The following is a 22,886-nucleotide window of genomic DNA, read 5'->3' as shown; positions in this document are numbered from 1 at the left end:
AGTATTTCGAAGGTTTGTTGAATGTGTTTGATGATAGAGTGGCAGATATAGGGTGTTTTGGTCGAGGTGGTGTGCAAAGTGAGAGGGTTAGGGAAAATGATTTGGTAAACAGAGAAGAGGTAGTAAAAGCTTTGCGGAAGATGAAAGCCGGCAAGGCAGCAGGTTTGGATGGTATTGCAGTGGAATTTATTAAAAAAGGGGGTGAATGTATTATTGACTGGTTGGTAAGGTTATTTAATGTATGTATGACTCATGGTGAGGTGCCTGAGGATTGGCGGAATGCTTGCATAGTGCCATTGTACAAAGGCAAAGGCGATAAGAGTGAGTGCTCAAATTACAGAGGCATAAGTTTGTTGAGTATTCCTGGTAAATTATATGGGAGGGTATTGATTGAGAGGGTGAAGGCATGTACAGAGCATCAGATTGGGGAAGAGCAGTGTGGTTTCAGAAGTGGTAGAGGATGTGTGGATCAGGTGTTTGCTTTGAAGAATGTATGTGAGAAATACTTAGAAAAGCAAATGGATTTGTATGTAGCATTTATGGATCTGGAGAAGGCATATGATAGAGTTGACAGAGATGCTCTGTGGAAGGTATTAAGAATATATGGTGTGGGAGGCAAGTTGTTAGAAGCAGTGAAAAGTTTTTATCGAGGATGTAAGGCATGTGTACGTGTAGGAAGAGAGGAAAGTGATTGGTTCTCAGTGAATGTAGGTTTGTGGCAGGGGTGTGTGATGTCTCCATGGTTGTTTAATTTGTTTATGGATGGGGTTGTTAGGGAGGTGAATGCAAGAGTTTTGGAAAGAGGGGCAAGTATGAAGTCTGTTGGGGATGAGAGAGCTTGGGAAGTGAGTCAGTTGTTGTTCGCTGATGATACAGCGCTGGTGGCTGATTGATGTGAGAAACTGCAGAAGCTGGTGACTGAGTTTGGTAAAGTGTGTGAAAGAAGAAAGTTAAGAGTAAATGTGAATAAGAGCAAGGTAATTAGGTACAGTAGGGTTGAGGGTCAAATCAATTGGGAGGTAAGTTTGAATGGAGAAAAACTGGAGGAAGTAAAGTGTTTTAGATATCTGGGAGTGGATCTGGCAGCGGATGGAACCATGGAAGCGAAAATCCTGGGAGCCTTGAAGAATGTGTGGAAGTCGAGAACATTATCTTGGAAAGCAAAAATGGATGAGGATGGATGTGCTGGAAATGAGATGTTTGAGGACAATGTGTGGTGTGTGGTGGTTTGATCGAGTAAGTAACGTAAGGGTAAGAGAGATGTGTGGAAATAAAAAGAGCGTGGTTGAGAGAGCAGAAGAGGGTGTTTTGAAATGGTTTGGGCACATGGAGAGAATGAGTGAGGAAAGATTGACCAAGAGGATATATGTGTCGGAGGTGGAGGGAATGAGGAGAAGTGGGAGACCAAATTGGAGGTGGAAAGATGGAGTGAAAAAGATTTTGTGTGATCGGGGCCTGAACATGCAGGAGGGTGAAAGGAGGGCAAGGAATAGAGTGAATTGGATCGATGTAGTATACCGGGGTTGATGTGCTGTCAGTGGATTGAATCAGTGCATGTGAAGCGTCTGGGGTAAACCATGGAAAGCTGTGTAGGTATGTATATTTGCGTGTGTGGACGTATGCATATACATGTGTATGGGGGTGGGTTGGGCCATTTCTTTCGTCTGTTTCCTTGCACTACCTCGCAAACGCGGGAGACAGCAACAAAGAAAAAAAAAAAATCTATGCCTTGATGTTGCTCTACAAGGTACAGACTGAGGCACACTGCTGTGGATGTATGGTGCTCACATCATTAGAAACATTAGTTTCAGGGACCAGATGTATGATGATCTCACCCTAGAGAGTGTCATATGCTTATATCCACAATAAATCTTAGCCATGTATCACCTTTGACAGTATATGGGGACAAACTAGGCTTTTTGTAGAAAATGGAGGTTCCTTTTATAAATGTACAAACAATTACTGTATGATGCACTGTACTTACAAACATCTAAGGTAACATGAAATGTTCCAAGTGCCTGTCAGAATCATGTAGGAGTTTAACCAATCAGTTTCAATATCAAGATGTAAAGCATGAATGCATTTACCACACAGTTGTTTTAAGGCATTCATAGGAAGCTAGCATGCATTAACATGTGAATGCCATGAATAAATGATTGGCAAAAAGATTACACCCTGAAGGTAATTCTATTTCATTATTACTAACACCTCCAACTTAATGCCATAATATTTCTAGAATTATTTTGATAGCCTAAATAATATGACAAATAATACATTCTTAACCATCTTTCAAGTATAACTATGATGTCCTAAAAAGAGCTCTTTCAAAACTTCTTCCACCATCTTAAGATTTAAGGTACAATTTTGAGGATGTTTTCTGAACAGAATACAGCTAAATTTACTTCTCTTATAAAGTTATGGGTCTGATCAGATGTTACACAAACTGATTTTAATATCAGGGTCAATTTGTTCTGGTGATACAAATCATAAAACATCCTAACATTTATGGGATCTACTTCTCTACAAAAATATGAGAAGTCTTCCTATCTATTCAAAGAAAAGGTAATCATCTTTCAAAAATCATCTACAATTCATAACATGGCATTTACAATCTATATTCAAAAACACTATAAAGTCTCTAAGCCTTGATGTTGCTCTACAAGGTACAGACTATATTCTGATGAATGAACAACTTCACAACTTGAGTCCGTTTAAACTAGAGACTGGGTGAGTGTGTGTGGAAAAACAACTGGGTGGCTGTTGCGGACATTTTTCAGCACTATGATTGTTACTCTTCAAAAGATGGGTTGTTCAGATGTGGATACTATGTTGGATTCATTTGGGTTTGCCACATAAACTTCTAGCACCTCTTATATACAAGAAGATTTTGCACAAATTCCTTAAACACTATCATGAGGAAAACAACAATTTCTCAACACAACCATTCCTTCTTTCACACATATAAGACATGAGTGACTCACTGGTGAGTGAAGGAAGGAATTCCTTGTCTGGTGCGCAAATTTAATGAAGTGGGTGTTAAGGCGAGGATCCCTGGATCAATGGAACGAAGATCACGAATTTCCTCGGTAACATGTACTTGAAAGGACGTGTACTTCATGAGATCAGTACTGAGATATGATGTCACATGTCCCTGTAAACAACAAAAAAGATGAGTTTTTCACTATGTGTATGATTAAAGAAATCAAGTTGATGAGACAATATACACCACTGTGTGTGACTTGTTTTGCATACAAGAAGTAATGGAGTACAATAATGTGCCTGTGACCTGATAAGAATGGCCACATGAGGTTGCCAGAAAGATTCTTTGGACACTGTCATATAATATGAACTGGAAAGAAGCCTAAACTAAGCTAAGAAGATAATTTTACTTGTGAGAGCTGGATTCTGATTGTGTGCTCAGAAGGTAATCCTTGTTACAGATGGAAACGTCTTTAATACAGTCAATACATTCATAGTGAGTGCAATGTTAAGCTAAACTAAAACAAATAAACAATGTTTTTCCTTAGCCTTACATTACATAAATTGAGATGCAATCTAGGATCAAATGTTTCAACCCTTGTATTACTAAAATAACCATTAAGTTACTTACATGACTATTGTGCATGATTGTTGCACTGTTATATTTATACAGTAAGTGAATTACAGGAATAATACTGCAATACAGTTAAAAAGCAGTGCGTACTAGGCTGGCAGACATGATTTTAGTGGCAAAAGACACCATCTCCAGTCTGACATTCCCTGTTTAACATAGTAGATATACTCCTAAAAGAGTAACATTGTGCAAAACCAAATTAAGCAAACCAAATCTTCCCATAAACTTTCATTATTCAACTAATCATCTCTTCAAGAAAGATATCTATACAAGCCAGGTGAATCATCTGGACTGACATTTATACATCTTTTTCAAGGCTGTCCATCAACCCTGGGTGGTGGCTGAGGTGGCAGTGCATAATAGTTTCTCCCCACAGTCAGTCATCCTCCAGCCATGCCAAAAGCAGCACATTTTTATGAATTCTCTTGGAAGAAAAGAGAGCAACTTTTTAGCTACATTAAGATCTGAGGGAAGTTGAAATATTCATGAATAAAGTAATACTCAAGATGTTTGTAATTTACACTATTGCTTAGATCATAAACTACCATGACTGCCATATTTCAATTCTGCACAGAGGATTACTTTGATCACCCACTTATATGCCACTGATTTATATTTCTTTTTATCATACTTCCCACGTGTCGTAGAAGGCGACTAAAGGGGGCTAGGGCAGGGAGCTGGAAACCCTCCCCTCCTTGTATTTCAATTTCTAAAAGGAGGATATGCCACTGTATTTAGTCTATTAATACAGCTTAACTCTCAATATCTTTTTCTTTCAACTGTTTTTGTGTAAGATGTGATGCATCAATCATTCTTTTTTATTTTTATTTTGCTTTGTCGCTGTCTCCCGCGTTTGAGAGGTAACGCAAGGAAACATACGAAAGAAATGGCCCAACCCACCCCCATACACATGTATATACATACACGTCCACACACACAAATATACATACCTATACATCTCGATGTACACATATATATACACACACAGACACATACATATATACCCATGCACACAATTCACACTGTCTGCCTTTATTCATTCCCATCACCACCTCGCCACAAATGGAATACCATCCCCCTCCCCCCTCATGTGTGTGAGGTAGCGCTATGAAAAGACAACAAAGGCCCAATTCGTTAACACTCAGTCTCTAGCTGCCATGCAATAATGCCCGAAACCACAGCTCCCTTTCCACATCCAGGCCCCACACAACTTTCCATGGTTTACCCCAGACGCTTCACATGCCCTGATTCAATCCACTGACAGCACGTCAACCCCGGTATACCACATCAATCCAATTCACTCTATTCCTTGCCCACCTTTCACCCTCCTGCATGTTCAGGCCCCGATCACTCAAAATCTTTTTCACTCCATCTTTCCACCTCCAATTTGGTCTCCCACTTCTCCTCATTCCCTCCACCTCTGACACATATATCCTCTTGGTCAATCTTTCCTCACTCATTCTCTCCATGTGCCCAAACCATTTCAAAACACCCTCTTCTGCTCTCTCAACCATGCTCTTTCTATTTCCACACATCTCTCTTACCCTTAAATTACTTACTCGATCAAACCACCTCACACCACACATTGTCCTCAAACATCTCATTTCCAGCACATCCACCCTCCTGTGCACAACTCTATCCATAGCCCACGCCTCGCAACCATACAACATTGTTGGAACCACTATTCCTTCAAACATACCCATTTTTGCTTTCCGAGATAATGTTCTCGACTTCCACACATTCTTCAAGGCTCCCAGGATTTTCGCCCCCTCCCCCTACCCTATGATTCACTTCCGCTTCCATGGTTCCATCCGCTGCCAGATCCACTCCCAGATATCTAAAACACTTTACTTTCTCCAGTTTTTCTCCATTCAAACTTACCTCCCAATTGATTTGACCCTCAACCCTACTGTACCTAATAACCTTGCTCTTATTCACATTTACTCTTAACTTTCTTCTTTCACACACTTTACCAAACTCAGTCACCAGCTTCTGCAGTTTCTCACATCAATCAGCCACCAGCGCTGTATCATCAGCGTACAACAACTGACTCACTTCCCAAGCTCTCTCATCCACAAGAGACTTCACACTTGCCCCTCTTTCCAAAACTCTTGCATTCACCTCCCTAACAACCCCATCCATAAATAAATTAAGCACCCATGGAGACATCACACACCCCTGCCACAAACCTACATTCACTGAGAACCAATCACTTTCCTCTCTTCCTACACGTACACATGCCTTACATCCTCGATAAAAACTTTTCACTGCTTCTAACAACTTGCCTCTCACACCATATATTCTTAATACCTTCCACAGAGCATCTCTATCAACTCTATCATATGCCTTCTCCAGATCCATAAATGCTACATACAAATCCATTTGCTTTTCTAAGTATTTCTCACATACATTCTTCAAAGCAAACACCTGATCCACACATCCTCTACCACTTCTGAAACCACACTGCTCTTCCCCAATCTGATGCTCTGTACATGCCTTCACCCTCTCAATCAATACCCTCCCATATAATTTACCAGGAATACTCAACAAACTTTTTTTTTTTTTTTTTTTATACTTTGTCGCTGTCTCCCGCGTTTGCGAGGTAGCGCAAGGAAACAGACGAAAGAAATGGCCCAACCCCCCCCCCATACACATGTATATACATACGTCCACACACGCAAATATACATACCTACACAGCTTTCCATGGTTTTCCCCAGACGCTTCACATGCCTTGATTCAATCCACTGACAGCACGTCAACCCCGGTATACCACATCGCTCCAATTCACTCTATTCCTTGCCCTCCTTTCACCCTCCTGCATGTTCAGGCCCCGATCACACAAAGTCTTTTTCACTCCATCTTTCCACCTCCAATTTGGTCTCCCTCTTCTCCTCGTTCCCTCCACCTCCGACACATATATCCTCTTGGTCAATCTTTCCTCACTCATTCTCTCCATGTGCCCAAACCACTTCAAAACACCCTCTTCTGCTCTCTCAACCACGCTCTTTTTATTTCCACACATCTCTCTTACCCTTACGTTACTCACTCGATCAAACCATCTCACACCACACATTGTCCTCAAACATCTCATTTCCAGCACATCCATCCTCCTGCGCACAACTCTATCCATAGCCCACGCCTCGCAACCATACAACATTGTTGGAACCACTATTCCTTCAAACATACCCATTTTTGCTTTCCGAGATAATGTTCTCGACTTCCACACATTCTTCAAGGTCCCCAGAATTTTCGCCCCCTCCCCCACCCTATGATCCACTTCCGCTTCCATGGTTCCATCCGCTGCCAGATCCACTCCCAGATATCTAAAACACTTCACTTCCTCCAGTTTTTCTCCATTCAAACTCACCTCCCAATTGACTTGACCCTCAACCCTACTGTACCTAATAACCTTGCTCTTATTCACATTTACTCTTAACTTTCTTCTTCCACACACTTTACCAAACTCAGTCACCAGCTTCTGCAGTTTCTCACATCAATCAGCCACCAGCGCTGTATCATCAGCGAACAACAACTGACTCACTTCCCAAGCTCTCTCATCCCCAACAGACTTCATACTTGCCCCTCTTTCCAAAACTCTTGCATTTACCTCCCTAACAACCCCATCCATAAACAAATTAAACAACCATGGAGACATCACACACCCCTGCCGCAAACCTACATTCACTGAGAACCAATCACTTTCCTCTCTTCCTACACGTACACATGCCTTACATCCTCGATAAAAACTTTTCACTGCTTCTAACAACTTTCCTCCCACACCATATATTCTTAATACCTTCCACAGAGCATCTCTATCAACTCTATCATATGCCTTCTCCAGATCCATAAATGCTACATACAAATCCATTTGCTTTTCTAAGTATTTCTCACATACATTCTTCAAAGCAAACACCTGATCCACACATCCTCTACCACTTCTGAAACCACACTGCTCTTCCCCAATCTGATGCTCTGTACATGCCTTCACCCTCTCAATCAATACCCTCCCATATAATTTACCAGGAATACTCAACAAACTTTTTTTTTTTTTTTTTTTATACTTTGTCGCTGTCTCCCGCGTTTGCGAGGTAGCGCAAGGAAACAGACGAAAGAAATGGCCCAACCCCCCCCCATACACATGTATATACATACGTCCACACACGCAAATATACATACCTACACAGCTTTCCATGGTTTTCCCCAGACGCTTCACATGCCTTGATTCAATCCACTGACAGCACGTCAACCCCGGTATACCACATCGCTCCAATTCACTCTATTCCTTGCCCTCCTTTCACCCTCCTGCATGTTCAGGCCCCGATCACACAAAGTCTTTTTCACTCCATCTTTCCACCTCCAATTTGGTCTCCCTCTTCTCCTCGTTCCCTCCACCTCCGACACATATATCCTCTTGGTCAATCTTTCCTCACTCATTCTCTCCATGTGCCCAAACCACTTCAAAACACCCTCTTCTGCTCTCTCAACCACGCTCTTTTTATTTCCACACATCTCTCTTACCCTTACGTTACTCACTCGATCAAACCATCTCACACCACACATTGTCCTCAAACATCTCATTTCCAGCACATCCATCCTCCTGCGCACAACTCTATCCATAGCCCACGCCTCGCAACCATACAACATTGTTGGAACCACTATTCCTTCAAACATACCCATTTTTGCTTTCCGAGATAATGTTCTCGACTTCCACACATTCTTCAAGGTCCCCAGAATTTTCGCCCCCTCCCCCACCCTATGATCCACTTCCGCTTCCATGGTTCCATCCGCTGCCAGATCCACTCCCAGATATCTAAAACACTTCACTTCCTCCAGTTTTTCTCCATTCAAACTCACCTCCCAATTGACTTGACCCTCAACCCTACTGTACCTAATAACCTTGCTCTTATTCACATTTACTCTTAACTTTCTTCTTCCACACACTTTACCAAACTCAGTCACCAGCTTCTGCAGTTTCTCACATGAATCAGCCACCAGCGCTGTATCATCAGCGAACAACAACTGACTCACTTCCCAAGCTCTCTCATCCCCAACAGACTTCATACTTGCCCCTCTTTCCAAAACTCTTGCATTTACCTCCCTAACAACCCCATCCATAAACAAATTAAACAACCATGGAGACATCACACACCCCTGCCGCAAACCTACATTCACTGAGAACCAATCCCTTTCCTCTCTTCCTACACGTACACATGCCTTACATCCTCGATAAAAACTTTTCACTGCTTCTAACAACTTTCCTCCCACACCATATATTCTTAATACCTTCCACAGAGCATCTCTATCAACTCTATCATATGCCTTCTCCAGATCCATAAATGCTACATACAAATCCATTTGCTTTTCTAAGTATTTCTCACATACATTCTTCAAAGCAAACACCTGATCCACACATCCTCTACCACTTCTGAAACCACACTGCTCTTCCCCAAACTTATACCTCTGTAATTTGAGCACTCACTCTTATCCCCTTTGCCTTTGTACAATGGCACTATGCAAGCATTCCGCCAATCCTCAGGCACCTCACCATGAGTCATACTTACATTAAATAACCTTACCAACCAATCAACAATACAATCATTCCCTTTTTTAATAAATTCCACTGCAATACCATCCAAACCTGCTGCCTTGCCGGCTTTCATCTTCCGCAAAGCTTTTACTACCTCTTCTCTGTTTACCACATCATTTTCTCTAACCCTCTCACTTTGCACACCACCTTGACCAAAACACCCTATATCTGCCACTCTATCATCAAACACATTCAACAAACCTTCAAAATACTCACTCCATCTCCTTCTCACATCACCACTACTTGTTATCACCTCCCCATTTGCGCCCTTCAATGAAGTTCCCATTTGCTCCCTTGTCTTACGCACTTTATTTACCTTCTTCCAGAACATCTTTTTATTCTCCCTAAAATTTAATGATACTCTCTCACCCCAACTCTCATTTGCCCTCTTTTTCACCTCTTGCACCTTTCTCTTGACCTCCTGTCTCTTTCTTTTATACATCTCCCACTCAATTGCATTTTTTCCCTGCAAAAATTGTCCAAATGCCTCTCTCTTCTCTTTCACTAATAATCTTACTTCTTCATCCCACCACTCACTACCCTTTCTAATCAACCCACCTCCCACGCTTCTCATGCCACAAGCATCTTTTGCACAAACCATCACTGATTCCCTAAATACATCCCATTCCTCCCCCACTCCCCTTACTTCCATTGTTCTCACCTTTTTCCATTCTGTACTCAGTCTCTCCTGGTACTTCCTCACACAAGTCTCCTTCCCAAGCTCACTTACTCTCACCACCCTCTTCACCCCAACATTCACTCTTCTTTTCTGAAAACCCATACAAATCTTCACCTTAGCCTCCACAAGATAATGATCAGACATCCCTCCAGTTGCACCTCTCAGCACATTAACATCCAAAAGTCTCTCTTTCACGCGCCTGTCAATTAACACGTAATCCAATAACGATCTCTGGCCATCTCTCCTACTTACATACGTATACTTATGTATATCTTGCTTTTTAAACCAGGTATTCCCAATCAACAGTCCTTTTTCAGCACATAAATCTACAAGCTCTTCACCATTTCCATTTACAACACTGAACACCCCATGTATACCAATTATTCCCTCAACTGCCACATTACTCACCTTTGCATTCAAATCAAATTATATCATCCATTAATCTATACCTCTATATACATCTACAACTCTATACCTCTTTATACCTTTAAAACTCTAAAATATTCCTATATACACTATTTACAATACTATAACTCCCTTTAGTTATGTTTCACAGTATGGTATGCCCTAAAACCTGGGCAAAGACACAGAGGCACGTGATGCCAATATTTGCAGCTTGTATGCCGCTGCTTCTGAGCCCCATCGATGTATGAGCACATACACAGGAAGTCGTTGGGGATATACTCCAACATAACCATTGGCTGACGATGCATATGATGATCCCTGTCAATCATTTGGTTGACAACGGTTTTACAAAAGTCTAAGAGGGGCTTAACATTCCTGGTTTCACCTGATACAAATAATAGCTGTTCACATAACACTTCACACTCTGTCTTAAGCACTCAACAGCATTTTTGTAGCTTTTGTCAACCAATCTCATTTCCTTATTATTCTGGATCACAGCAGGCTTCCCAATAATCTGTCCTTGTCAATGTTTCTTATCCCTAACACACATGTAACCCCTGTGCACTGTAGAAAGCATATGCATCACCCTATTATCACACCACTTTAAGCAAAGAATATCAGTACTGTTCTGTGCCAAACAATCTCCATGTTTCACTCTTGGATGTTTTGGCATGTATTTTCTGTTACTTTTGGCATTTCTGCATCCACCAGTATCTTCATCAAGCAAGTAAGGAAAGACATTTGAGCTTGTTTACCAATAATCAACAAATATAAAATGCCCTTTCTATCATCATCATGCACTATGTCTGTTTCCTTTCCTGGGTATGCAATGAAGGCAGATATAAATCCATGACAATCAAAAAGCATAAAAAGTCTCACTCCCAAATTATCGCATTTTGAGGGAATATATCGTCAGAATCCAAAACAACCTCTCCACAGCACTGAACGCTCAACTATGCAAATCTTAGAAAAGGAATGAACTTTGAAATTTTGTAAACTGTGTTCAAGAAATGGCCAGAGTTTCTGCATCTTATCACCTCCTTGTACAAGATGTTTATCGTCAACAACTTGCACTGAGTTGAAGAAAGAGATCTTGAGGCATTAGCTTTCAAAAATCCTCATCTCATTCACATGATATAAAAAAAATCACATACATAAAAAGATACATCTCATCCTTACTCAATCAATTCACTTAGCTAGTCTACAACAAGGTGAAAAGGGAGATAATGTTTCTTAGAGATACTGATAATATCAATTTGTTTCCACCACAATCTTTTCCATTGTCTGTGTCAACACTTTCAAGAAAAAAAATCAAGTTCCTTTGAGTTATCATTCACTGTGAAAGCATTTGTTATTCATGAATTAGAAGAACCAAACAAAGTCTTTTGGCATGTATGGTGTAGCCTGCCAGTCATGTCCAGCATAATTAGGAGGATCAGGGGATAGCATGGTTATTGTGGCAACAGCCTGCTTTTGTTGTACTATTCTCTCTGCCATGATCAGGCACACTGACTCAAACAGTTCAAAGAAAAAAAAATGCCTAAATCTTATGGCAACATCAGGAAAGTGGCCAATCAAACAGTTCAAAGAAAAAAAAAAATGCCTAAATCTTATGGCAACATCAGGAAAGTGGCCATCATCAAAATTTTCCTGTGAAACTTTCACTTAAGAGTTCTGAATACAGACACCATATACATACCACCTGCAGTGAACAATTTTTATCTAGAGAGACCACAGATATACTAGCTGCAATGAACTCTTATCCAGAAAGACCACATATGTAAAAGCTGCAACTGACCCTTATTTTCCAAAAAGACCACATATGTACCAGGGGTTGACGTGCTGTCAGTGGAGTGAATCAAGGCACGTGAAGCTTCTGGGGTAAACCATGGAAAGCTGTGTAGGTATGTATATTTGCGTGTGTGGACGTGTGTATGTACATGTGTATGGGGGGGGGGGCCATTTCTTTCGTCTGTTTCCTTGCGCTACCTCGCAAACGCGGGAGACAGCGACAAAGTATAAAAAAAAAAAAAAAAAAAAAAAAAATGTACCAGCCACAGTGAATGGGTAAAAGAAGATTTGTAATTGCTTATGAATATTTTTTGGCCTTTGGAAATAACAAATTACTACAATCAATCTAATAAGAATTCATGATTTGAGAATTCACAGAGGCTTCTGGTAACTAAAACAAATTATGACAAATCCTCTGTACCATGGTGTTACTGGACTCTGCCTGCCTATAGTTCCACTGCAAGTGAAAAGTCACCTTTGGTGAGGCTGTAGCATCTGGAGTATAGTCTCATCAAAGAACTTCTCACTTCAAAGGAATCAATCATTTCCCTGCTACTAAACCAAGCACAGCCTTGAAGCTGCAGGAGCCCCTGGAAAAGGGGAACCGAGGCAATTGTGTGTACTGTATGTAGTAAAATTGCTTCTCCCACCTTAGTGATGTAGTATCAGGGAATGATGAGTAATGCCATCATTTGCACAAATTCAACAAATGCACTAAAATCAAAACCATAATCCACAGACCAATACTTCACATCTGCCTCAAAAATGCTGGCAAATCTGAATAATTACAATATGTCTTTGAGAGCATGTTGCATGCTAATTGCTGAATTTTATGTAACCCTTGGTATGACTGACATTCAATGTAGCTTTCTGGATATCTTTAGAATTTAATAAACATTAACAAAGATAACAGTACACTCAGTGGCTGCAATTCATCAACAGAAATTTAAATCAAACTTACCCCTGAGTTTCCCATCCAAACTAGTTCTTCCTTCCTATCAGCACCAACTGCAGAAACTCCAAAGTGATCACCTCCATCAACTAAAACTGTGCGGCTTTCTTGGTACTCTCCACCACTCAAGAAGTCCCCATCATGAGTGTCATGAGGAAAATCTCCACCAGCTGGAAATGCTTCCCCAGCATCACCAGCATATATTTCTGCATAAGCTGAGCTGTCCTCACTAAATGTGCTACTCTCATCATAACCTTTAAGGTGGGAAAAAAATGTCATACATACAAAAATGTAAAAGGATTTTCTTGTGTTACAGTCTATCTATCAACTAAGAAAAGTTACAGAAAAATATATGTGAATGTGAATTTTTGAATATCAGTACTACTACCATTTAATTTTTTAAATGTCATATTCAACACTTTCATCATGCTCCACCACAGGTTGACATCAATTTCATTAGTAATGTAAAATATAGTTTAACCTCTTAATAAATACATTTACTTGTTGTGATTACATATATAAAGATTTAACATATATATCCAGCCACAGAGACACACTGACTCTACATATACTAACCAACAGATTGGCGTGTAAACATACATCACGATTGTGAACACACTAAGGACTGTACTGATAACTTCAACATATTCTATATATCCCTAAAACAAATTTTAAAAGACTTCCAAAATGCCAGTCTTGTAAATGCACTACTTAAGTATTTCTGCTTAGTTTGAAAATCATATGAAAGACAAAAGTACTGTACAGTTAAAGAACTCTAATATTCAAATTTCAATACAGTGCTGGAAAAAAATGAAAAAGTAGATGAGAAATTCTAAAAGCACTTATTACCTTCAGAAATTTAAAGTACTTATCACCTTCAGAAATATAAGAAAGTGTTTGTAAATATTGTAACAGTAGTAGAATAAGTATATGTAATATTCTGAATAAGATAAAACATAAACTTGACTAACAAGAACACACAAAATTTAATGTCAAAAATAAAATCATATTCAAAAGACTGAACATCAGACTTAAACAAAGAATGCAAATTTCTATGAAATTAATACGAAAGATTGAATGTTAAACTACAAGTACACCACCGATTTTCCAGCATTCTTGGTCCCAAAGCCTTGCCGGATTAACTATTTTGCCGGACCAACCGTGGTCACGTAATGACAATTCATCAACACACCTCTAACCCACTAATTATACATCTCAAATGTGTCTAAAGTATACCATGGACTGCTAGAAATTTAAATCAAATGAATATTAAATGTTTGAGCACCCTAAGATGGTAAGTCTGTCCCTAGAATGCTTGATTCCTGTGGGGTCTTCGTCTTCTGTTGTTAGTGTTTTCCTAGGTGTGCATCACCAGAATAATGCAGTTTCTTCTGCATTATACACCTCCTCCGGACTGCGGTGCTCAACAGCTATGAGTTTCGCAAATTCATACACATACTCGACAGCTCCTTCATGGTTTGCAGACCACTTTTCTCCACACACTTTATTTATGGAAATTCCATGATGCTTCTTGAATTTTTTGGAGCCATCCTTCACTATAGTCACGCTCATGTAATTTAAGTTCTTTATAGAACAACTTAGCCTGGTGCATTATCATGCTACCTGACAAGTCCACTCCATCATTCCGACGCTGTCGAAACCATTCCATCATCACTCAATCGTGCTCAGTACTATTACCATCTTTCATAGTTTTTCTAAATGCCATTTGCTTCTTGGAATGACTATCAGCAAAGAATTTCAAGATTTTCTCCCTTTGCTTCATATATCATAAACAGTTGATGAACCAATACAGTAGATATCACACAGCTTACGCACCGAAACACCACAGTCCATTTCTTTCAATTCTTCTACTTTGTCTTAGATCGATATGGACTGGTGTTTACATTTGACACCACGACTGACACTCTCATATGTCATAGAAGCCATAGCTAGGGTTAAATTTAAGCAAAATAAGCCAAGAATCTCAAAGAATTGCAGTATCACCACCACGTGCAGTGTAAAGAATGTAAATAAGCGTGCCCTACACACAACGCCATCTGTGGCCCCCAGTAAACTAGTCTGGTGGCCACAGTAATTTCAAGTTCCCTCACTTAATTTTGTCTGGACTAAAGGAGGTGCCAAACCATCAGTTGCCGGAAGTTTGGTGGTGTACCTGTATATAACATGCACCATCAAAACAGACATCCTAAGATACATATCTGAATCAGACATAACATCAAAAATATGATATACTCATTCCAAACTACAAGATGAAAATACAATATCAAAAGTCCAAATCTTCTGATAATCTAAAACCCTTATAATTATAAAGAAAAGGTGAGAGCAACAACCATGCAGATAAAAATTAGCCATACAAACCTAGAATTTCATCCCCAAATCGAACAGCAGAGAAGTCCATTATCAGCAATGATGCAGATCTATTTCTGATGGTGCAAAGAGAAAATTAAAAATCAGAAGATTCCAATTCAAATCATCTCTCATTACTTCACCTTCTACAAAAACATCAACATTCATCCTTATCTTTTTCTTTGAATAAATCACTGAATAACAAGTAACATTAAAATAATTTCCATGTTTCCTTTCTAAATATTTTATTCTAGACTACAATGTTGAAGCCTGCTTTATGCTCTAGCAAGCAGTTATCACTTCCTGCAAAAGTAGTACTTTCTGAAATACATATGTGGGTTTTGAAGGATATGAAAAAAAAAATTCTCCTCTGAGGGAAGAGTTCTATGAAAGTTTTAAGACAGGACCTCCTTAGTGAGAATAAAACACCATGAGAATTCAAGCCCTTATAAAAAAAAAAGGAAACAAATCACATGTCATGCTAGATGATGCTTATTCGCGAGACTTAACAAATATACAACAACTCATTCATGAGGTTATATCAAAGAGTTGAGATGGCACCTAGCAAACAACCCACACACACTAATTCACGGACTGCTGGGTGTACATACCTAGGAGCTGTTGCTGTCCAGAGTAAAGAAATTATTCCAAAAAAGGAAAGAGGGGAAGGAAAGTAAAGTAAATTATATGGTGGTGTTTGTGTTAAAACAAAAAAAGCACGTGAGAAGGTGACACAACCTTGTTAATAATTATAATAGGCTGTAGGGCACTTACCACTATCTTTGGAACACAATCTCACCACAAGATTATCTCTCCCTGGTTGAGGCCTATATCACTTGTTCATAATGTATAAGAAGGAGGATGCACCTGTTCTTGATGACAGATTTTAACAAAATTGGTACCATCGGATTCTTTTTACACTCTGTAGAGTTGGGACAGAGTGTGAAACTACCTGCAGCACTTCCTATTCCTCAGAAATGGGGAGGGCTTTGAATTAAAGGGGATTCATAGGATAAAATCACTCTGACTCAAGCAACTGCTCATAGTGTAACAAACTCATTAATGCCACTTTCCTCAAAATCTATCAGCAAGAACAAGGACTCGTGAAATCCTGAAATAATTTCTGAATGTTCTGCAGACTGCCAAAGACAAACCTCCACCTGTTACATAAATGGATTCCATAGAGCTTTCCAAACCAAATGAAGTTATAATACATATCAGAACTTGCCTGTGGGATCTATGAATTATAAATTTTCCATATAATTGAAGAGACGCATTGCACTGTATACCACCAGACATCATAACATTCACAACAGAATTCATGCGTTCAGATGTCTATAAACATAAAGGAAGAGAAATACTGCTTGAGAGGATCTGCCGTACACAAGGTCAGATTCTGAACTTGGTAGGTCAGACTCTGAACTTGATATTTACCTCTTGAAGCTGACAATGAATGGGACTGCAGTGAAGTGCATCTTCTCAGTAAAGATGAATTCAAAACATTACTAAAACAGACATTACCTGTAGCATTCAAAAAGGCAGATTATCTTTTTGTGTTTAAAAGTATTGGTACTTCACATCATTATCTACACCCAACATTTTTCCTCTCTCATAACTATACCACTAAGGACTTAATATCATAAGAGAAGTTAAACAAGTGAAAGTGGAAAATCTTAAATCATTCTTTACAGTGGTAACAATTCCACAAGAGAGATCATAAACCTAGAAAACACATGTCTTCTTTCTGATACATTAGTCACTTGTTTTTTGGTCATCATTCTTATGAGATTTTTTTCCATTTCATGAGAAATAGTTTTTCAATTTACAATTTTGGTATTCAAGCTGCATTTTGGTGTGAAAGGAAACTATTCTGGTGAGAGATATAAGACAAAATAATTATTTTTTCTTTGATTCGTTAAGAATCTATAATCTGTTATATCAAATTCTGTTCTACAAGCTCAGTTCAACAAAACAGAATAGTAGATGTATCCTGGAATATTTCAGCATATTCTGGGATTTTATCATACCTTACAAATGGATAAAGGTTTTGAGGTGAGCAACCAAAGCTGGTCTCACTTATCAATACTAAAAAATTAACCTTGCAAAATAATAATACTCTAAAGCAGAGCTATTCAACTGGTGGCCCACAGGCCAAATCAAGCTCTTGAGTGGTTTTTCATTGGCCCTTTGACACTCAGAAGAATGAAAATAATTCAAAGAAATTATTCACTTACGTAAAAGCTTATGAAATTTTACATAGATTTTTATCATGACCAACTGTATTGATTAGCTGAAGGAAACTTGTGATCAACAGTAATAATTAGTTGAATGATATGTTTAGAGAAAAAAATAGAAAAATAAATGTATATCTCCTACATCAACTTGTTTCATAATCTGGCCCTACTCCTAAGGTACTTGAATGCTCTAAAACTTGGTTTAATGTGCCCCTAAAATGGAATTTTAGCAATTGCCTACTTTACGGATTCCACTTTTCACAATGAAAGAAAATGAAATTTCTAGAAATGCATCATTACAAAGAGTTCAAGTGATATAGAGTAAGGGTTTTAAGTGTAGCACCTGCAATGCAATCAAATTAAAGCCTCATAAAGAGGGCAGGGCTTTGAAGTAAAGGGAAACAGTGAGGTAAAAATACTTTAATTCAACAGCTGACAGTTTAAGTGATGCATTCAAACCACTTTCACTGAAACCTTGCAAATAATAAATGAAGAAGACTCCCAGGAAATCCTGACGTCATTTTCTGATGTCCTCACCAGTAGCATGAGGACATTAGGAAAAAGTGATAGTCCTGGAGACAGTTGACCAAAAACATTCAACTGAAAGTTGTTTCAGTTTTACAGAGCTTTACTCAGTTAGTACATCAACATATGAAGCAAATGATGCTGCAGTAAAACAAGAAAATTTGCCTGTAGCATGTAGAAATACCTATCATCCTTTATCATTAATGCACCAGTGGATGTCGCCATGCCCCATAATGTCTGATGCCAACTTAGTCCAAGTTTCACAAATATGGGGGCAAGATCAGATATCTACATTAACTTTGGGACTGAATTAAAGCCTAGGCAATCTCTCCCCCACAAAGGAAGATTCTTATACCTCTATGAATATCTGAACTTGCTGCTAACTTTGCCAACCAATTGAAAGATGTTGAAGATACGTGGAGTGCAGTGCATTATATGTAAGAATGCATAATAACATGAACTTCCTCACATGCAGTCTTTAAATGTTAAGTGCATATTTATTTGGCTTCAACATTTCACAGTATCATACAATTTTTACTAAGTCCCACATTTTCCCTATCCCACAGGACTCTACCACTGATGAGTTAATAGTTATCCAGATAGTTTTGAAACGTAGTAAAGGAAAATCCCACTTTCTTATATTTTTCCTTACATTAGCATCAAAGATTCCACAAGACAAGGTACGATATCAAGCCAATAAAAGTGGTGTCCATAAAGTAAGAAAATAACTGGGATTTTATCTCTTAGATCTTTTGTATTATTCATTCATTAACACTGCAAGTTTATAATATTCTACAATTCGATTCATATCGGTGTTTAAACTACAGCCTTCCCAAAATCTTCCAGTCCTCGCATTCAGCAAGCAAGAGGCAATGAATTCCAAATTTTCCTCATCAGCTACTAGTAGCATATTCTGCACCTACCTTTCCAGCTGAAGCAGCCGGTATATCTTGGCCTACATGAGATGAAAACCGTAGAGAACAATCACGACTCTTCCAACATATAAATTGTCAAATTCAACATATGTGCAGATTATGGGGAGCTCTTCAGTTCCCAAGTATTACACACAATTTGTAAGACTGCAATCTCTTCATCTGTTTCAAATTATTGTTCACACGTTGCTATTTGACGGGTTGTATTGGTCTGCATGCTAAACACCAGCTCGGGTAACGCCGAAGACAACTCGCAATGTTTACATACTGTCCGATTACTTCACAGTATCTTGAATGATATTATGAGTTACTTATATTCGGCTTTAGTTTACTAAATTCTTTCATAAATTGCAATTTCTGAGTTTGTTGTCTAGTTGCAATTGCCATTTTCATTTCATGATTACATAATCATAAAAGAACTTTAACAAGTATCATGGTTTCCATTTTCGAACGAAATGTAAAAGTATGTTTACTTCCCATTACACTCTACAGATCTGACCTAAGTACCTATGTCGGTTCTGTATCTCATGCTTAGCAGGGCGTTTGCAATCTAGGTTCGCTTTGTCAGTCATTCGAAGTCACACTTCTTCCCAACAAGGGCCGAAGATTACCAACACCCAAAGCACGGTCACAACTTTAAAATTCTACAGCTGATACTTGGGAAACTCTTATCTAGTTGTGTCCCATAGACTAAAAATGGTTATTTGTTCTTAGTTCACATGATCTTTTAAACTTAAGCATAAGACTAATGATGAAAGCCGAAAATGGGTGAATATGGTATTGTGTTTACAAGGTGAGAAGTCTTTGATTTCTTACACTGGAATTTAAAGTCCCAATTATGTCCGAGATGAGCAAAGAAAAAACCGATCTAACGACTTTGGGAGCAATGCATGGACAACTACTGGATTCGGACGCTGTCGATCTCGGTCCATCCTGCTTATTACTACAATCATCATTGAACGGTGATGAGAAGATAACTGATACCTTGTTCGATGATTTATAGTTTCCCTGTATACACGAAAAAAAAAAATGCATTTAGGTCCGATAAGAATGAGGGTAAGATGGGGATTGCTTCCGGGGCTCAGATCTGTCAAGAGCTGAAATTTTTTATAATCCTGTAGAATCATAAAAATGTCGTTCTCACTTCCTCGCGTTTTCCTACCTCATAAGTCCCATTTATCGCTTATGGTCTCCTACAGCGCTCAAGAAGCTGGCCACGTCCACCAAGTGGAACCACAGTTCATAAAGTGCAGTTATGTTGTGAATGTATATGTGGGGGAAAGTTAAGGTAACATTAGCAGTACGTGTCAGTGTTTTCATTGTGGGAGTTGCATCGTGGTCATAGAGGGTCTTTCTTACCGTTACACAACTCTCCACACATTTCCCCTTGCCAATGAGTTCGTTTGTCCTATTTTGGGATCTTCGCTTGAAAATACCTTAAAAAGTTATAAGAGAGAGAGTAGGGGTCCCTAAGAGTATCGCCATCCCCCAACCATATCAAAGAATGGGAGGGGGCAGTTTGCTCTGTGGTCTGTGCTGGCTCTCGATGCCCCAAACTGCATATGAAATAATTTCGGACCATCTTTATTATTTGTAACTATGTTGAGTAATGCCCAATTTGTACTAGACGAGGAGGGAGTTTTACACTCGTGGGGCATCATATCTGCCATCATACAATATGTTCAACTTGTGTGAAGTTCGTCCGTAGTTACCACATACTCGGCCGGTTCATTCCATTCATCTACTACTCTGATACTGTAAAGGTACTTCTTTAAGTCTTTTTCAACAAAATTCTCGCTCTGTTTCATGTTACGTCCTCAGGTCGCTTTATCCCTACATATTTCGAAGAACTAAATCCCGTCTACGCCAGCAGTCTGGTTTAAAGATAAAAATCGTTCAGGTCACCCCTCACTCTTGCCTCTTCCATGGCGGGAAAATTTAAAGCATCTAGCCTTTTCCTATAACTCTTGTTCTTTTCATTGAGATCTGTAACTCATCTCTTGTGTTCTTTTCATTGAGAATGAGGTTGATGAGCAGGTTGTAGGTGAAAATGAATGGAAGGTTGATGAGAAGGTTAAGGGTGAGGTTGCTGGGAATGTTGTGGGCGATCTTAAAGGTTGTATTACGAGCACTTGTACTTCTCTACATGTCGTTTGTGACAACATGATGATAATAAGGATGAAGTTAATGTAAAATGATCATGGGTGAGGTTCAGGTTGAGTTTGTGCATGAAGGTGGAAAGGCCTGGATATCTATTTTCCGATATTCTCACGTGGGGGCGCCGCTGTATTGTGAGGTAACTGCTCTCTGGGATTCTTGAGACACCAGTCAGTAGCAATTGTTAACGTTAGTAAAGAATTTAATGATAACGTTGATGGGAAGGTTGTGTGAGGTTGGACAAATTTGAATTTTTTTGGGGGTGAACAGTTGTCTGCATTTTTTCCCCATCTTTGTGACAACTGGTGAGATTTAGACTGAAGCCGATTTAAGGTTGATGCATCATAGTGAGTGAGGTTTTGCATGAACTTTAGGTTCATTTAGGGTGACGAATGGTTTTGATTGCTATTGTTTGCAAATATTAGCTAGACCAAGGGTCCTTAGTCATTACATCCAATCTTCAGGTAAACTGTCCGCTTGGTCTTTGAATCCTCTACTCATGAAAGTTAGGACATAACTAACCTCGACCCTATTACTTTTTTTTTTCAATAGTAACCGACTTGGCACTAGCAACACAAGCTCCGATCAAAGCTATCTTGGGTGAAAAGAATCAAAGAAAATAAAATATTTGAAGGTAAAATAGTTACAGAAGGAAGGAAATACGAAGAATGGAAAAAATCGAAAACTTTGCTTTTCGAGGAAAGAAGCATCAACATCGTCAGTCCTAGTGTGGCCTGTCTCTAGAAAGAAACTAAGGAAAGTAGCAGCCAGACTAGTACCTTAGGTCCAGGAGTTAATGGCAGCCACATTCCAGCTTAGACCATATAAATGTCCTACGTTACCTCTTGATCTCACTCTGTACCTCAAGGGAACATTGGTGACGACCAAATCTTCCTTATAATCTATGTCATATGGTATCTGATGATACCCCTAAGTTCTGTATGACATTAGATTCAATGTCTATATTAATGTTTGTTTCCCGAAAATTCCCAGAGTAAGGTAGTAATACTCATTCTTTCCCCTTCCCTTTCAATTTCAGGAATCATCGTATGGTATGTATAAATTTCTCTAGCCGTTTGTCTGGTCACTGCTGCACATTTACTTAAATCGTAATGGAAAATATTGTTTTTTTTTCTAGAAGTCATTCACTAACTACTGGCACTATTTCATATCTAATCAGCTTTGAATAGATGTACTCTGAGAAACGACTTAACACAAAATATAGTAGTGGCTCCAGTACTGAGTCATGGGCAAACCCATTAATTACCTTCACCCAGGTCAAAGTGATTCCCTTGACGTGTACTGACTACTGCCTTTCCGTTTGATAGTTATCAGATCATATTAGTAGCCTTACGCTGACCACAGCTTTGAATAAAGGTTCACTGCCAGAGACTTGTGTAAGACGGTTTGATTGATTGGAAGTCCACATTTCCGCAGTCCAAGAATCTATTTCTGAATCCGTGCTATTTTTCATATGATGACGTTGATGAGCAAATACTGGAAAAGGCTGCTTTACAGCATAATTGTCCATCTCTCCACGCCATAGCTGAACTGAAAACAGATCTTAGACATGGCAGAGAAGAATTTATCTTGACTGTACTGCAATACATAATGTAACATAAGTGTCGTCCACACCAGACGC

General features: G+C 39.2%; 1 protein-coding gene across 4 annotated transcripts in view; it reads right to left on the bottom strand.

Annotated features, from left to right (window-relative positions):
• Nucleotides 1-19,703, bottom strand: part of PAN2 (PAN2-PAN3 deadenylation complex catalytic subunit PAN2) — a 381,243-nt gene extending 361,540 nt beyond the window's left edge. For 2 of the 4 annotated variants that reach the window (XM_071685467.1, XM_071685439.1), the window contains exons 1-4: nucleotides 19,079-19,697; nucleotides 15,409-15,473; nucleotides 13,039-13,283; nucleotides 2,982-3,151 (exon numbers count right to left, since the gene is read on the bottom strand). In XM_071685467.1, coding sequence (XP_071541568.1) covers nucleotides 2,982-3,151; nucleotides 13,039-13,283; nucleotides 15,409-15,448 — 455 coding nt within the window. In that variant the 5' untranslated portion in view covers nucleotides 15,449-15,473; nucleotides 19,079-19,697. Of the gene's footprint in view, nucleotides 1-2,981; nucleotides 3,152-13,038; nucleotides 13,284-15,408; nucleotides 15,474-19,078 lie in introns of all 4 variants that reach the window. The other 2 variants (XM_071685459.1, XM_071685449.1) reach the window with 2 other exon arrangements.
• Nucleotides 19,704-22,886: the final 3,183 nt, after the last annotated feature.

The sequence above is a fragment of the Panulirus ornatus genome, chromosome 3 (genome assembly GCF_036320965.1).
Source record: "Panulirus ornatus isolate Po-2019 chromosome 3, ASM3632096v1, whole genome shotgun sequence".
Lineage (NCBI taxonomy): Eukaryota > Metazoa > Arthropoda > Malacostraca > Decapoda > Palinuridae > Panulirus > Panulirus ornatus.
The sequence above is the reverse complement of the archived record's forward strand: the minus strand, read 5'-3'. Positions and strand labels throughout refer to the sequence as shown.